This window comes from Schistocerca gregaria, chromosome 10, assembly GCF_023897955.1.
Source record: "Schistocerca gregaria isolate iqSchGreg1 chromosome 10, iqSchGreg1.2, whole genome shotgun sequence".
In the NCBI taxonomy this organism is placed as follows: Eukaryota; Metazoa; Arthropoda; class Insecta; order Orthoptera; family Acrididae; genus Schistocerca; species Schistocerca gregaria.
This window is the reverse complement of record NC_064929.1, coordinates 224,345,284-224,363,455: the sequence shown is the minus strand read 5'-3', so window position 1 is coordinate 224,363,455 and position 18,172 is coordinate 224,345,284. Positions and strand designations below refer to the sequence as shown.

The following is an 18,172-nucleotide window of genomic DNA, read 5'->3' as shown; positions in this document are numbered from 1 at the left end:
ATCAGCCTACATATTATAGTTCACTATGGTTAATGTTTCCTGTAAGAAATTAGAACGTAACTGTGAGCATATGTACATATCACTTCAAGTCAGTAATGTACCATACATAAAAAATGTATTAAAATGTACTTTCTTGTACTCCACTTACATTAAAACTAAAGAGTGTTGTTTCCCTCAAAGGTCACAGTGTTACAAAATGTAAGGAGGAGAAAATTCAGATACAAGGGAATACAAAAATATTAGTTGCTACTTATTAGCACTTCATGACTGACAATGCTAATGTTGTTGTAATACACATAGTATACTATTGCATACAAAGTATAGATTGCTGAGTTTTTATATATGACTGTCATAAATGATCAGAGTGTCATATGATATACAACATGTATAATTTCATTTCATTTTATTTTATTATCATCTTTCTCTAAATCTTTGATGTGATTTAGGAATTGTCACAAGTTTAATTAACTTGCAAAGTACATGTAGTACAAACATAACAGAATGCCACTTAAATAGCTATTTTCTATGAATTTTTGAGAGTACAACATTTGTCATGAGCATGTACTTAAATGTTAAGACAATAATTTTACACGCATTCAAAGTACTCATCTACGTTATAGAAACTTTTTCTTAAAAGGTAATTTTCATGCTCTGTCTTAAATTTTACTTCACCTGTTATTTCCTTCATTTACACTGTTTACCCCAGAATACTATACCATAAGACACAATAGCAAAATACGCTAATCTAGCTCACTCTATGCTGCATACTCTACATATTATCCTCAATGTGAAACATGCCAGATTGAGCCTGTGGGGTAAATATTTGTTACGCTCTTTCCAGCTTATGTTTTGATCGATGTGCATGCCCAGTAACTTGATGGATTGCACGTTCTCCTTCTCTTGCCACTCAGTTTTAACAGGACGTTATTTCCTTCAGTTGCTTTGCCATATTGGTTATAATTTGTTTTAATTAAGTTAAATGTTAATTTGTTTGCCTTAAACCACTGGTGTATATATTTCAGGACTATGTTAGTTGTGGTGGATAGTTATTTTTATCATCACTTCTAATTATGCCCATGTCATCTCCAAACAACATAATTTTGGTAGCAATATTTATTTATTTATTTATTTTATCCATCTTTCAGCATTAACATGCAATCGATGTCGTCAGAAGAGTTACAGCTATTTGTACATGTATGTTTTACATTCCAAAATATTACATAGTATAAATATAGCAATGTTGTAAACTATTAGCTTACAACAGCCTCTACACCTAGATCCATACATAACAGTAAGCCATAATTTATCAGCATTAACATGCAATCAATGTTGTCAAAAGTATTATAGCTATTTGTACATAATGTTTCATATAACAAAAATATTACATGGAAAAAAATGAGTGTTGTACCCTATTAGCTTATAGCTAGCTGCCTCTACGTCCATAACTATACATAACAGTAAGCCTTAGTTTATCAATAAGTTAGATCATATTTACAACTATTCTGAAATTCTTCTACACTGTAGAAAGTATTTTTCTTCATCCCCACTTTGGTTTTAGTTTTGAAAATATCCATTGAAACCAATTGAGCCTGTACAGGTAAAGTGTTGAATAATTTTATGCCTATGTATTCATAGCTAGATTGGGTTTTCTTAAGCCTGGTTGTGGGTATATCAATCATATTTGTTTGTCGAGTATTGTGTTGATGAACTGATTTCCTTATAGTGTAGTGGTTTAAGTTTTCTTTTATGTTTAATGGGCAACAATATATGTAAAGAGGTGGGACTGTGAGAATTTTTAAGTCTCTAAAATAAGGTCTACATGAGCTCTTGTTGTCAGTGATTCCGTAAAAACGTCTAATTGCTTTCTTCTGCCAAGCGAAAATTTTTTAGGCTCCTGGAGAGTTACCCCATAAAAGAATGCCATATTGTAGATGGCAATGAAAGAACACACAGTATGACTGATGCAATAAATCTTGTGCAACACTTGTGTAGTTTGGCTAGTCGGTAGATAACTCGTGATAGCTTTCGACATACATAATCTGTATGTGTGTCCCAAGTTAATTTTGAGTCAATGTGTATTCCTAGTAGTTTAAAAGATGATAACTCCATGTTACTGTTTGATAAACTGTAGATTATCTTGACAGTCTTTTCATGGTTCATAGATAAGTCATTAGCTTTAAACCAGATATTAGATATTTTGAGACCCTCTTCACTTTCCTCCTTCAATATGTTTATATCCTTTCCAGAATTAGCTAATGTTGTGTCATCAGCATAGAGGATAGATTTACAGGGTAAGTTATTCGGAAAGTCATTTACAAACTATATAAATAGTAGAGGGCCAAGCACTGAGCCCTGAGGAACACCTCGTTTTATACTTAAGTCTGTAAATGTTGGTCATTATGCTTTACTATTTGTTTTCTATTGCTGAGGTATGATTCAATTAGTGAGAGTTCCAAGTGTTTGATTCCATAGCAACATACTTTATCTAACAATAATTTGTGGTTAACTGAGTCGAAAGCCTTACTCAAGTCAATTAGCATGGCTTCAGCAGATAATTCTGACTCAAATATGCTTAGTACAAAAGAGATAATGTTTTCAACTGCTTTGACTGTTGATAAGTTTGACCTGAATCCATACTGAGAATCATTTAATATATTATTGTCTGATAGGTGTATGCATATTTGCTGCAGTATACAATGTTCTATTATTTTTGAGAGAATAGGCACAAGTGAAATTGGTCTATAATTATTGATACAGGACTTGTCGCCCTTTTTGTATAATGGTATGACAACTGTTTTTTTGAGACATTCTGGAAAGTGTCCACTCGAGAGCATCCAGTTTATCAGTATGCAAAGAGGATATGATATGAGATCTAAAAGTTTTTTAATTACATAGTTTGACAGGCCAAACACATCTTCAGATCTAGAGTATCATAATTTAGAGGTTGCTTTAATTATATTCTCTCCATTTACAAGCTGACACTACGTTTGTAATGTTTTGTTGAAAATTTCTGCCAGATATGGGGTGAGAAATAGGTGTATGTGTTGAATTGGAATTCTGGTTGCTGTGGGTTCGAAGGCTGATTGGCAGAGTTGACAAAAAAAGTGATTGAAATCATCAGCAGTGACGTTAGCAGCATTTGTGTTGTCTTTGTAGTTTATATCCATACCTAGCTCTGCTTTTATCACTTTCCATGCAGCCTTACATTTATTGTGTGATTTTTAAATGAAATCACCATTTGCCTTACACTTGGCTATTTTAATTTCAGATCTGTATTTTCTTTTCGGGTTTTTGTAAGTTTCTTTATCTACTGCTCCCTTTTTGACCTTATCGTGACAAGTAATTTCCAATAGTGTCAGTTTTTGTAATTGGGGTGAAAACCACTTCTGTAAAGTTGAGTGGCTAGGTTTCCTAACTTTTTTGTTTTTTAACCAGTGGACAGCATGTGTGGAAGATTTCAGAAATGATTTTGAGGAATGTGCTGAAGGCTTCATCAACATCTCTGGAGGAATGTATAACAGTATTCCAATCTATAGACTTAAGTTCTTCTCTATACTTGCTAATATTTGTATCTGTAGATAGTCTGACACACTGAGTTTGTTCCTCGTCTTCTTTTGGTTTTTTAGTAATTAGTTTCACCCATATACCTCTATGGTCTGTCAGGTAATAGACATTAAATAAGCCTAGCTCAAAATCACATTTGTTATTAGATTGTCAAGACAGGAGGAGTGCCTTGTAGGACTTTCATTAGCACAAAAGAGATTATAGGATCTTAACATGTTTACTAAATTAACATTTCTGGCTGTCATTTTCCTAATGTCTATGTTTAGATCCCCAAAGATTAAAATTTTCTATTTAGTATATTTTTGTATACTGATCACAAGTTTTTCTAAACGTTCTATAAATTGTTCTACATTACTTTCAGGTGTGTGATATAAAGACACAGTTATGAGCTGTATACTAGGTATAATAAAAGCAGCTGCTTCAAAAGCACCTTTAATGCATAGGTCACTAACTTCAAGAACAGAAAATTTTAAGTATAGATCATTGCTAATATATATGGATGAACCCCCATAGGATTCACTGGGTCTGCAGAAGTATGTAGTTAATCTGAAACCTGACGGTACATACAGTTTTATATCCTCTTCCTTTAACCAATGTTCATTTATACATAAAATCATTCTTTTGGTACTTTTTAATAGTATACCAAGCTCATCAGCTTTATTTTTTCAGAGACCTGGCATTTAAGTGCAGAAATAAGACAGAGTTACAGTCGCAGGAGGGGAGGAGTACAGTATTATGGGGCAATGGAGAACATTTGTTTTTTTTCAGCTCTGGAATCTATGTTAGGTGGCAGTTGGACTTCCTTGGGCTAAACCATAAAAAATCTTCATTTCTATGCTTGGAAGTTTGTTTCACTTTACTGTCCACAAGTTTTACAGGAACATGTTTTCCCAAAACATTTGGTATCACTTCATCATGAGACAAAGATAATACTTTACTTACTGTGACTGGTCTATTCTTTTCTGCTACTCTTGAAGGTGATGGAGGAGGAGCTGGTACTGTTTCTGCTGTTGGTGAAGTTGGTTTAGTTGCTGCTGGTGGAGGAGTTGTTTCTGCTATTACTGGTAAAGGAGTTGGTTCTGCTACTGCTGGTGTGGGAGATGGTGCTGCTGCTATAGGGACTGGTTCTACTGCTGGAGGAGTTGCTTCTGCTGTTGCTGATGGTGTTTCTTCTGCTATTGCTGGTGAAGTAGTTTGTGCTGCTACTGCTGGTGAGGGAGATGGTGTTACTGCTGTAGAAGCTGGTTATAATGCTGGAGGAGTTACTTCTGTTGTTACTGAATGTGGTTCTTCTGACGCTGCTGTTGATTCTACTTCTGTTAGTATTGCTTCTTTAGGTACTTCTGCTGCATTTTCTGTTAGTGTATCTGATTCTGCATTAGTCACTCCTAGAGATACTTTCTGTGATGATGATACAGGTACCACTGATGATGTTATTGGTAAGTATTGCAGTCTTTGAATAATTTCCATCAGCTTTAATGTAACAAGTTGCTTTCCAAGGCCATTTAAGTGCAGCCCATGAGTAGTGTGGAATCTGCGTCCAATGGTATTAATATTAACAACAGAAACATTTCTATATTGTTTGCATATACTGGAAAAAAGTTCATTGGCGGCACTAATTTCCTTGTTTACACACGACCAGGACATCAAGTCGTACCGTTGTGGTTTATTTACGAGGATAACGTTTGTATGACTTAGTTCAGATAAGCACTTGTTTAATTCGCAGCAGGCTTTAGATGTATCATTTTGATAAATGTCATTAGATCCACCAAAGAGGACAACAAAATCTTTCAAAGACAGCTTTTTTATTTCTTCAGAAAAAAACTAGTTTTATTATTTCTGAGAGGGGCGCCCCAGGCATTACAAAGCTCATCGATTTCACGTTTGAAGCTTTATTTATGCGTGAGACAATACCGCGGCTGTGGCTACCGCCTAAAATGTAAAGTTTTGGAACATGGTCGGGAGTTTTAGACTGATGTTTTCTTTCGCACTCGCAACAGGTTACACCACTGTTTGTGTTTTTCCCGCACTTTCTACAAACATAAACAACAGAACTGTTATTAACAAAAGTTACAGTATCTTGAGGTAAAACACGAAGCCTCTTTGCTTCTTTTTCATACTGTTCGTGTTCGTGATGTTTTATAACTGAAAACTCTTCCAGTAGAGCACTGATAACTTTGTCTTTGGTGTTTCTCATATTAGGTTTTTGGCCTAAGTTGCCTTTGAAACAGCTATTGCAGAACCATAGTTTCCTTTTAGGACTGACATTAACACACGAATAATGAATATTTAGATTGTCATTTATATAAACCAAGAACAATAAGAGCCCAAGAACACTGCCCTGCAGGATGCCTATTTCCCCTTTTTTTGCATCTGAAACCCATTTTAGTTTCTGGTTATTGTGGTCCGAGATGATTTCTGTGACCTGAGTTTTGTTTTGAAGGTAAGATCCAAACCATTTACACACAACTCTGCTTACTCCTATTGCCTCCTCCTTGTTAAGCAAAATGTGGTGATTTACTGTATCAAAGTCTTTTGATAGACCTAAGTCAATTCCCACTACACATTTTTTGTTGTCAATATTCCTAACAATGTCATCAGTGTTGGCATGGTTGGCTGATTGTGTGCTGTGGCCTGAAAGGAAGCCATGTTGCATGCAGTTCAGAAGTTTGTATGTATCTAAGTAACTTATGAGCCTGATTTTTCACTAATGCCTCTAAAATTTTGGAAAATGTTTAGAGAATGGAAATTGGTCTGCAATTTTCTAAATTATATATGGATCTCCTATATTAAACAGCTGTCTAACCTTGAAGATTTTCAACCTCTGCAATGACAAATTGGCAATATGTACCAGGGGCTTTATAATTTGTTGGGTAACTTTTTCAATTACTGACACTTCATACACACCTGCAGACATTTTTGGTTTTAGACTATTTATCACCTTTACCAAATGCAAGAAATTAACATCTTCGAAACCAGCCAGTAGTATGTGTTAACTCCCACGAATGCAAATGAAATATTAAAGTTATTGCTTGATGACACAGGTACACTTAAACAATTGTTATTAATGTAATTTTCCAGAGTTTCGTCTTTTAATTCAACATTTTCACAATTTTTGAGTACTATTCCCTGATCCATGAGGCTATTACCTGTTTCCCTTTTTATTATTTCCCAAGTAGTTCTTGATTGATTGCCCGATTTTCTTATTAATATATCACTACTTAGTAATTTTGCTTTTACTATTAACTTTCTATATATATCTTTTTGTAGTTTATTACATGTTCTTCAAACTTGGGGTCAGTTAACTTTTTCATTTTAGAGTTAAGCATTTTCATTGTCCTGGATGAATTTCTAATACCTGTCGTAATCCAGGAATTAGTTTGTAAATACCTGTATGAGTTTGTTCTGACAAGATTTTTCAGAAAATGCATTTCAAACTTTAACATAAAGAGGGAAAAGAAAACATATGCAGAATTTGTGCTTGATTGTAACAATACTTTTGCCCATGATTGGTTAACCAGTGTATTTACGAAATGACTGCAACTGTTAGAGGAGAAATTTCTGTTGTACATTTTATGTGAAGCATCTTTAGTCACTGGGGCTGTGAGAATATCAAGGATTATTGCATTGTTGTTCGATACTCCTAGGCTGACAATAATTACATCTTTATCTGTAGTTCCTAGATTTCTGAAGAAATTATGAGACTTTCCGAAGAGTTTGTTACTCTTGTAGGGCTAGTGATGTACTGATGCAAGTTGAAGCTCTGTAGAACATTCAGGAACTGATCTTGCCTTTTCAGTTAACTAATGTGTTATGTATGCAAACTCTCTGTATCATTTTTCATTTGACTTGTGGACATAAAACAGCTATGTAGTCACCAGTATTAAGTGTGTGTCTGCATGGAATGTTGGAATTAGATTGTACATGTAGAACATGGTGTATAAATGCATCACATGTAAGTAATTCGTTGTACGTCTGTACACTATCAGCAGCAATACTTTCTGTATCATACTTTTAATTTCTATGTCTTTGGTGGATGTTATGCTGTATAATGCCATAGGCCATGTTAACTGTTTTAAAACACTTTGTTAGTAGGTGATGTATTACGTGAATTTTCATAAGCACTAATAGGTGATGTGTTATTAGGTGACTTTTCATTAGTACATACACCAAGTAGTATTGTATTGACAGTGAAATATGAAATGCATTTCACAGGTTATCTCCTTTTGTACACAGGATACCTCACAATGGTCTGAAGATTGAAACTGGTCATAATATCTCAGCAGCTCTTGATGGTGGAACTATGACATTATTTAAATAAAACAATAGAAAATCCAGAATGGAATGTGACAATATTATGAAAAGGATAGTTGCTACTCACCATATAGTGTAAATTCTGCGTCGCCGATAGGCACAAGAAAAGGACTGTCACAAAATTAGCTTTTGGGAAACAAAGCCTTTGTCCAAAATACGCTCTCTCTCTCTCTCTCTCTCTCTCTCTCTCTCTGCTGACACAGTCTCTGGCTTCAGCTCTGTCTCTGTCATCTATTTTTGGTGAAGGCCGCCTTGTTGGCCAAGAGCTTATTTTGTGACAGTCTTTTTGTTGTGCCCATCTGCGCCTTAGAATCTCTGCTGTACGGCAAGTAGCAACTATCCTTTTCATAATATTGTTACATTATTAAAATACATTTATTGTGGTTGGGTATTCCCTTTCCTTTTCAGACATCATTGGTAATTGTACCCTTTGTGTAAGCTGAGGCTGAATCTTGTAATGAAAGAATTGTGATAGCATCAGATATTTTGCAGTGTCAGACTCAGGGTGAGCTCACTGTCAGTAGTTAGAGAAGAAGAGATGTGAGAGTTGATCTACATCCACACTCTGCACAGCACTGTGGAGTTCATGAGAGAAGGTACTTCACACTGCTCCAGGTAACGGTAGTTCATTCCATTCCACTTGCATATGGTGAGTGGGAAAAATGCTTAACATCTCTTCAGCAAATTTGCATATCAAACTCTCATAAAACTGCTCAAATTTATGTCAAATGCAGACAGTACACACTGCAGTGAAGTGGCAACAATTTTCCAAAACAAATATGCTGCCAAAAGTTTTAGAACACACAATTGAAACATGTGCATGTTGGTTGACTATGGAGACCTATTATTCATGACTCATGCAAACTCCCAGAAATTCTCAAAGATACATGGTACCTTGAATCATGTAGATACATCTTGAAATTATGTAAAACATCAAGTAAAAGCAGAAATGTATGATGACATGAGCTTTACCCAGAATACTGAATGTTCAAATAACTTCTGGGACTGCACCCAGTAACATTATTGACAACCATAAATATTTCGACATTTTAATCTCCCATCATTTTTATGGGATGTGTACAGCAGTTTAAATCCTCAGTCATCAAAACTGTCACAGAAAATGAAGTTTGGCAAAAGAATGTCCTGGATTGCCAGTAGTGGTGTTAGCAGTTTTCAGTTTGAAGTGCAAATGGCTACAGGCGAAAGCAGTAGCAATCTACAGAGCTGAGGTGTTTCCACAGAGACAAATACCAAATTGCATTATGTGACTGGGTGAAGGAGATGCACAAATCAGCAATACTGAGCCCACTGCAGCTGCATGGGATCATCTTTTATTGACTATACTACAGCACCATCACACAACCAGTGGTGGTGGTGGTCATCAGATGTTATCAGTAGCAATATATTAACCAACAGCAGGTAAGCAAGGAGCTTTAATCCTGTCCCTCTGTTGTTTCACCAGGACGACAGCAAGATCCCAAGCATATTTCAGACAAATACATTCCATATCTATTTTTGAAACATGTAGTTTACAGCAGAGTATACAGCAAGGGTTCTTTTTTTTCTGCATTCATAATCCAAACCTACATGCATATATTTGAATAAAATCAGTCCAAAATATGTGGAGTTACGACAGAAAGAGGACCTTTAAGTTATGTGTGAAATGTTGGAATCTACATTTGCGAAGTAAATATATCTGACATGTGGTCTCAACATACACACAGAGGAAATACCAGAAGTCACCTTACATATATGTAAACATTCACAAATTCTGCATTAAGCCTAGATCCTGTCACCACCTACACAACTTTGCCAAAGACAGACAGAATAGTATTTTTTTTTTCCTTCTACTAAAAACGGAGAAATCTGTGAAGGTAATAAAGCATATCTAATGTGCCTCCACTTTGCTTGTACAATACACAGCCACATCCTGTCACCTGTTTTCCTTCCGGGTCATGTCGATGTATCCCACATGGTCTGATGACTAAGGCTGCTGCTACTGCCATTGACTGCTTAGTGTGTTTCCCATCTTGACCAGCTACTTCTGCAGGTGACACAGCTCTTCTAATATGTAGCCCCACATCTCCTGAATGCGCTTCATGATGCTATGTCTTACCACCTTTCAGCACTGCTCTGGCTCGTCATGTTGCTCAAGGGCAAGAATTTAACCAACTGCTATTGAAACTGTTTTCGGTCAAAAGACACACAGATTTGTGACAGTACTCCTGTCAGCATGTACAGAGGCTGCAAAAGCTTAGGCTACATATAAGTAACCCAAAAATGTGACATTTGGTTTGGCGTTTGGGTCCAATCACAAATAGTCACTAGAATCCTATCACAAATAAATAGAGATCACTGGTTAACAGTGAATTATTACAAATCAAAATTGGGCAATAATTATTAATGAAGAATTGTAAGCAAAAATGCACAACATGGGGGGTTACAAGATCAAAAATATTACACTGCTGATGGTTGGCTAATTAGAATGAACATGGAGGCAAAGTATGGGAATATTCAGTTGACTGACCGACTGATTTGTTCATCCGTAGAATTTAGTTTGCACACAGTTTTAATACAACACAAGTTTTCAAAACAGAGCACCCAACAATGTAGAGCAGAGGATTAAGTCTGGATGTAATTGCCAGAGTACAGCTGTGAGGGCACCATGAAAAACTAATGTTTAGCTTTTATAGCAATCTGTCAAAATGGAGACAAGCTTCTCAACTATATCATGGGGTTCCTTCAAATTAGCAATGGTTCATATACTGATATGCAAACACAAGTGTTGCACATCAGTGTGTTTCTGCAGCAGAGTAGCACTCTACAAGTCATACCACACCATTACACAGTGCCACCATGGTAAAACTTCCTCCCTGACTAAGCTGATGGAAGGATGTGTGAAATGGTCATGTGGTTTGCTGTGTTTCTTGTCCACTTTCAGAAGCTCCTGTAGACACGTATTGTGTTGGTCATGTCCAGTGACAAGTAAGTAGTCAACTCAAGTTCTTAAGTACATTCTTGTAATTTTTTTGTTTCTAAAAAGAACAAACACACACACAATTAGAACAGGAAATGTTGGCTCCCTTATTTGCTGATAATTGCAAGTTGAAGACAATGAAAGAGAACAAGGAGCCAAGAAATTTTGGGCAACTGGAATTACTTTTAAAAACATTGTAGTAGTGTACATCAAAAGAATCTCCTGTCAAGGGGCCGGCCGCGGTGGTCTCGCGGTTCTAGGCGCGGAGTCCGGAACCGTGCGACTGCTACGGTCGCAGGTTTGAATCCTGCCTCGGGCATGGATGTGTGTGATGTCCTTAGGTTAGTTAGGTTTAAGTAGTTCTAGGGGACTGATGACCACAGCAGTTGAGTCCCATAGTGCTCAGAGCCATTTTTCCTGTCAAGGAAATGGCCATTAGAGGCTGAGCATAAATGTATCTGAATGCAAGAATCCCATGGCCTCTGGAGAGCTTCTGCGAGTGGTTATGTTATCAGCTTTACATACAATTATTAATGCATATTTTGTAGAATAAATATACTTTATGATCCTAAGTCATTGACAACACACAATGGTCACGGTAGCACCTGATTCCAGAATAGCTGCATTAGGTAGGGTCTACGAACTACTCCAACGTGACCTTGTCCCCAAAACTTAACTCGTAACGAGATCCCTTCGAAGCAAATTGTCATAAAGATCGTACAACAATAAGAAATGTTACAGTTCATGCAATAATAACAGATATGACCATAATGTCTTGTTTTTTCTGTTCTATTTAAACTCCCACGTTCCATCGTTACCCTTTGATGAACAGATGGTTTTGGTTGCTCGACACCAACATTCAGTGGGAATGATACAGTGTTTTGTAATTGACTCTTCTAGTTTAGCCATCGCCCTCCACGAATGTATGTTAGGCGCAAGACAATTACACTTTTCTCTCCGATTCGCTATTAAAAGTTCGCGTAAAAGTTAACGTTTTTCTCCTTTTCATAAATTGTTTCAATACCGCGTCCCTCGTAGGATGCGTATAGCTTTATACCGGAATTGACCGCCCTGTAGGTGCTATCCGCGATTTCGTGTAACTAAATGCCCTTTTGTTACTTCGATCGTATATCGGAGTTATTTAAAACTCGCCCCTAAACTTTCTCACAACGCACAATTAGCTCGTCTTTACTTGTTTATTTCTAAGAGTAAACAAAAAAATTACGCCGTATCATCGGCTTCGTCGATATAAAGCAAGACACCTCAATATGCCCAATTTTACCTTTCTTATAGGTTCGTCTATCTTACTCATTAATTTACTACATATTATTTCCAATAACAATTAACAGGTATCGCCGTTATATTTTAATTGTATTCAAAAGCATGTTATTATTATGATCGAACACATCGCGCGGCAGCGTTTTTGACGATAGCCTTACACTTGCCCAGTTTTTATTCATGCAATATTATATATTAGTGGTATGCAGGAAATTGCGTATCTGTTAGAAATCACAGTGATTGAGAAGTCACAAATATCACGGTAACAACTTTACATTATCTAACTGCGATTTCAGTCGCAAGTAGCATTTCACAATAAACGCCGTGAGCCATCTGTTGGCCGAATTCCATACTGCTTTTTGCGATTTCAGTGACAAATCGCAACTAAGAGTCGCAAGTAGCAACCAAAAAGCGCAGATAACATTCTTTTCCTAGTGCTATCTGTTGAACGACGTACGTACTTTGTTATAAGAGCCTTCTGCCTCACGAGATTGGTGTGCGTATGAAGGATTTATTTCATTAGTGGTGCAGGTCCATTTTTGTTCATTTTGAAATACAGAGTCGTGAAGTTAAATGAGCGCTGAAAAGTCTACAGTTGAGATACCAGACATGTTCAAGCATATGGCTTCTTGCTAGAAATGAACCTTTATTAATGTTCGTTTGGATCATTAATTTCAGAAGCATTATAGACAGAAAAGTGGAGGTAATGGACTTGTACCAATATTGAAATAAGCCCTTCACATTATATGACGACATGCACATTCAGCATCAGTTATGATTGGTAAAACACAGCTGTGACTCTGAATGTATTATATTAATAAGAAGCAACATTGCCTTTTTCTCCTGAAAATATCAAGTAACGTAACAAATGTGATTCTGCTTCCAATATGACAATTTTGGTTAATACTCCACATGTCTACAGGACTTTGCAATGTTAACACAGCAGAACTCAGACATCTGTATAAGTGTAGTGAAATGAAAACAGCATTATTGAGTCATATGAATGCCTCACTAGGGATAAAAGTTTTGCCCTTGGTGTTCTACATGGCAACTTCACACGCGAACTTTTTGCCAACACTACAACCACGTACATAAGTAAGCTTTTCCTGTGTTACTTTCAAGTACTGAAAGCTATTCCTGATTTAACTGGAAGATCCGTACTCCCCACTTTCATATCAACTGCCTGAGCTATAGAATATGCATTTTGAGGCTATGTTACAGGTCAGTGTCACACCAAGATTGGGGGGGGGGGGGGGGGGGGGGGGGCGGCGGCGGCATGCCACTCTTCAACTAGTGTTTACCAGTGGCGGAAAATTACGGGTATAGGACGGCTTAAACATGTGGTAAATGAGATTTTCCATTATTCGCTGTATTTAACATTTATTATTCCTTTAAAATCGCATAACAACTTCAATAAAACAGTTTAATCACTCATCTACACACTTATTACAATTATGTCACTTTTAAACTGCAAATCCTCTAAGAGCTGTCTTGAATCTTCACGAGTCTCTCTCAATAGCCTTGATGTGGATAGATAGTTCTGACTCTTGATTACTGGTTGCTGTACCTGTGTCTGCAAATCACAAGGATTATTAAACAATTTTTGCTGTCACTAATTACAAGCAATATAATTGACAGAGTAGATTGCTAAAATTTGCTTCAATGAAAGCCACTCAATGTGGTATATTTCACATTTGCAGGAACGATCTCACTGAAGTAATTAAGTCCATCGAAACACTTAGAAACTAACCTCATGTCTGACGAAAACGGTCAAAAGACGCAGTGGCTATTTCTCCAGATCTGTTGACAATGATATTTTGATTTATCAATTTACTAAGTGACTGAAATGTAGTTCGGGTACATGCAAACATAACAATATGTTAGAATTCCTTTTCTAAACACGAACTATTACGCTACTGTATGGCTACTTACATATTAATTACACTATTAATATTTTCACAGTTGTTTCTTTAATACATAATTAAAGCCAATGGAAGAACAAACCTAAAACTTACTTACCAATGACAGATTTGTTGAGATGCAATTTTCTGTGTGGGCAGATGTAACTTTTTCATACGGTGGTAAGTAGCAGAAGTCACAAAAATAGCAATGGCGGAGGGATACGCGACCTACGTTCGTTAACTGCGACAAATCACAGTTAAGAATAGCAGATACTAAAAAGTAGCATTCACAGAAATCACTGATATCGGAAAATCGCAGTTTAGCCCATCACTATTATATATAAATATACAGACAGGGCCGAAAGATCGATCTCTCTACTGTAACCAATGGAGGCAAATACGCTATTCTACTTCCGTTACATCTACCTTGACTCGTATTGTTACATCGTTCGAATTTTGTACATCATACATTTCTAAATAAAGCTGCCCACAAACATTTTTCAGCTTAGTATTAAATTTAGCTTTCACATGTCACTCAACAATAATGAATGGGTAAGTCATAAAAACTTCGGTAGCATCAATATCCACACTTTTCTCGGCTCAAGTCAATGTACCGGGTGATAAGTGTGTCTAGGTGAGCACAATATTATTTTTGTGCAATGAAAACTGTGAAACATGAGCTATCACCGGCCTGCGTGGCCAAGCGGTTCTAGGGGCTGCAGTCTGGAACCGCGTGACCGCTACGGTCGCAGGTTCGAATCCTGCCTCGGGCATGGATGTGTGTGATGTCCTTAGGTTAGTCACGTTTAAGTAGTTCCATTTCCAGGGGACTGATGACCTCAGCAGTTGTCCCATGATGCTCAGAGCCATTTGACCCATGAGTTATCGAAGAACATTATCTAATATGATATTACTGAATGAAAATAATGGAAGTACTGTCAGAAAAACCAGTCAATAAGTTTGACATAAAGACTTGCAGTGACTGAATTGGAAAATGGCTGAAATGCATTGTTTAAGAGGTTTAACATTCCCCTGCCCCAGTTTTCCTGTCAAAACCAGAACGAATTTCAGTGACTGCAAGTGAGGCCACTGGATACTCAGCACAAGTTCAATCTTGAGAAGGAAACCGGTCATATCGTTTGCAAATCATCTTAATTTCCACTTTAACTGATTTGGGGAAACTGGAGAGAAACCTAAATCTTCTACAGCCAGAGTGGGATTGGGATATTCATCCTCCCAAAACACTTCCCAGAAGTGTAGGGATGCAGGGTAGAATGTTGACGTTTTGACAATATTCTCCAATCAGACGTTGGAGAGTTTCAGGAACCAGCCATGCATTGTTGTGTGCAGTGTTTATTTTTTTTCATTCCGCTGATGTGTATATCATACCACAAATTCAATACTGCAGAGTCTTTTAACATAATAGAATTTTAATAGGTCTATGCAAGGGTAATCATTTTGTATTGCACCACTTTTGGATGGTTAACCGAGGATTTTCTATTACATTGTTTACTTTATCAATTTTCAAGAACAGTATACAGATCGTTTTTACACAGCATGTTTTCAAAACACTTCAGTTTCCAAAGATGTGTCGTGTATCTACAATATATTATTAAGCGGTCTGCGAAACACAGGCCAGTTTCACCCAGTTGCCACAAAGTATTTATAAAAAAGTTTTACGTTACCAGAAGATGATTTTCGCTCTACTGCGGAATGTGTGCTGTTATGAAACTTCCTGGCACATTAAAACGGTGTTCCGGACCGAGACTCAAACTTGGGACCTTTGCCTTTCGCAGGCAAGTGCCTTACCGTCTGAGCTACCCAAGCATGACTCACGACCCACCCTCACAAGTGTAATTCCGCCAATTCCTCGTATCCTACCTTCCAGAACACTTACCCGCACAAGGCGAAGGTCCCGACTTCGTGTCTCCGTCCGGTACACAGTTTTAATCTGCCAGGAAGTTAAAAATTGTACGTTAATTGTCCGAACGGGCCCTACCGAGCAGTTACAGTCACTTCACAGTTTTCCATAGAATTTAGCTAATTGTGCCTGCTGATATTACAGAACTAAACAACTTCGAGATGTCTGCCGACAGACACGTCGTTGTAATGCTCGAGTTTCTCATAATCTCTTGTCGATTGCGACTGCCTCTCTTGTTAACATATTTTGCTTCCCCATTTTATATCACATCAATATTAATAACTTGTTGTATGATGCAGCACTCTCAGGAAAGTAATTTATGAAATCTTTCGAATCCGTGATTCTGATTTCAATCAGTAAATTAACATGTGGCCATTCGGTCCTCATTTCATCCAGCATCAAATCCATTTCCTGTTTTTTTTTTTTGTTTTTTTTCCGTTGCTTGCGAGCTGTAGGAAATACAACTACAACACACGTTTTTGTCAATGTTATTGATAGTGAGAGGTAGCTTCAATATATCGAAGGTTTGACAAACCAGTATTGTCAGGCCCCTTAATGCTGACTGTAAATGTTTAACTATAATTGCAACAGAATTAGTGTAATTTTTTCAGTATCTTCTGTTATTGCAGTAAACATTATGCCTTTTGACCAATGTTGAACTTTCACAAAATATGTTTATTTCTGCAATCAGAGAGACAGTAAAATCAGTGTGCTTCAGCAGCAGAACTTTGTAACTGCACAGATTCAACATCATTCATCCAGTTTCAAAGATAACTATGTAATAACTGTTACAAAAATATTCAAAATAGCGTTTTACTTGTGTACATACCTTCATCAAGAAATCCCAAATATGTAAACGTAAAACAGGTAAGTATAAAACATCTAAACACACTTTAGTTATGTCAATAGCGTAATCCCAGTTCTCATTTGTTGCTCGTTGGAAAACAAGCCTTTTGTTCGACAATATATGAGCGAAAATAGGTGTTCAATGTGTCGTAAAAGAAACTTAGTGTAGACAAGACTACAATATATAGCTATCACTTCCACTCGACTTGCGATCGTCTACCTACAATTTTAAAATTTAAATAACTCTTAATGATATATTAACTTACAATGTGATTGTAACTGACTTCATAAACCACATACGAAAGAGGGACACGAACCGCTACGTTGCTTAGCATGCGGCTATAACATAGAGTGCTGCGCGTCATCAAAACGGATCACTCACTCGAGACTGGTGGCAGGTATAGCTGTTCTACCACCGCTAAAAACGGTTTAGATATGTTGGTTATATTTTGTACATAGCAACGTATGTCCTAAAACCCACCAAATGTAAACTGGCCGGTGACTATAGTCCCCACTTCTCATAATATTTAAGGTGGTTTACTTATTTGGGAAGTAACACAAAAACAAAGGGCAAAAATGAAAGTAAAAGTTTACTATCAAGCTGTGATGTCAGACTAGTTAGCTCCAGAATCGAATGTGAAAGACTGCATAGTGGAGAACACATGCGAATCCCAAACCAGTGTTTTTTAAGCGAAAAGTGTTTCTGAGGAACCATTTACAGAGACGGGTATAGATTTGCTTTAAGTACAGAAACGAATTATTTTGAAGCACATTGAATGACTTCAAATTAATGTAAATAGCAGCGCGCTAGTTGGCGTCTCGTGCCACGCATAACTTTGGTGCGCCGCTCGTTGCGATAAACGGACGTGGTGTGGACCATAAAACGACGTGGCCACGCCACATCTCTGAATTGTTCCATTTGTTAATACAGTGGTAGCGCGGCGTATGGGGATCAACCGAGATTTGAACACGAATATCCCCCTCCTCAGTCCAACACCGCTATCCCGGGATGGACTATGATCGCGCGACGCGAAGGCAGTTTCTCGGGAAGTTGACAGTGCTGCGCTCTCTGAGAAATTGCGCAAACCTTCCGTACACGAAGGTCGTACTCGTCTTACGTACGTGCCCCAGAAGTTATTCGATTTATCTATGGCTCTAAAATAAACAAACTAATATGTAACATCACTCATTGGTCAAAGCCGCCGAGTTATATGCCAGTCTTCAGTGGACTCCACACGCCAAGCACCAGGCAGGCACGAAGAAGTGTGTTGACATAAGTTTTCAGCCAAAACCACCCTCAGAAAAGAAGAAAAGCACACATACACACGCATTGCTGTCTCCGGCTATTCTGGACAGGACCTTTTTAAAGCG

At 37.3% G+C, this 18,172-nt stretch overlaps 1 protein-coding gene across 1 annotated transcript in view; it reads right to left on the bottom strand.

Moving 5' to 3' along the window:
• Positions 1–13,506: 13,506 nt before the first annotated feature.
• LOC126293259 (uncharacterized) overlaps positions 13,507–18,172 on the bottom strand; it is a 130,376-nt gene continuing 125,710 nt past the window's right edge. Inside the window, exon 5 of the mRNA XM_049986375.1 lies at positions 13,507–13,706. Within this exon, the coding sequence (XP_049842332.1) occupies positions 13,633–13,706 (74 nt within the window). The 3' untranslated portion in view covers positions 13,507–13,632. The remainder of the gene's footprint in view (positions 13,707–18,172) is intronic.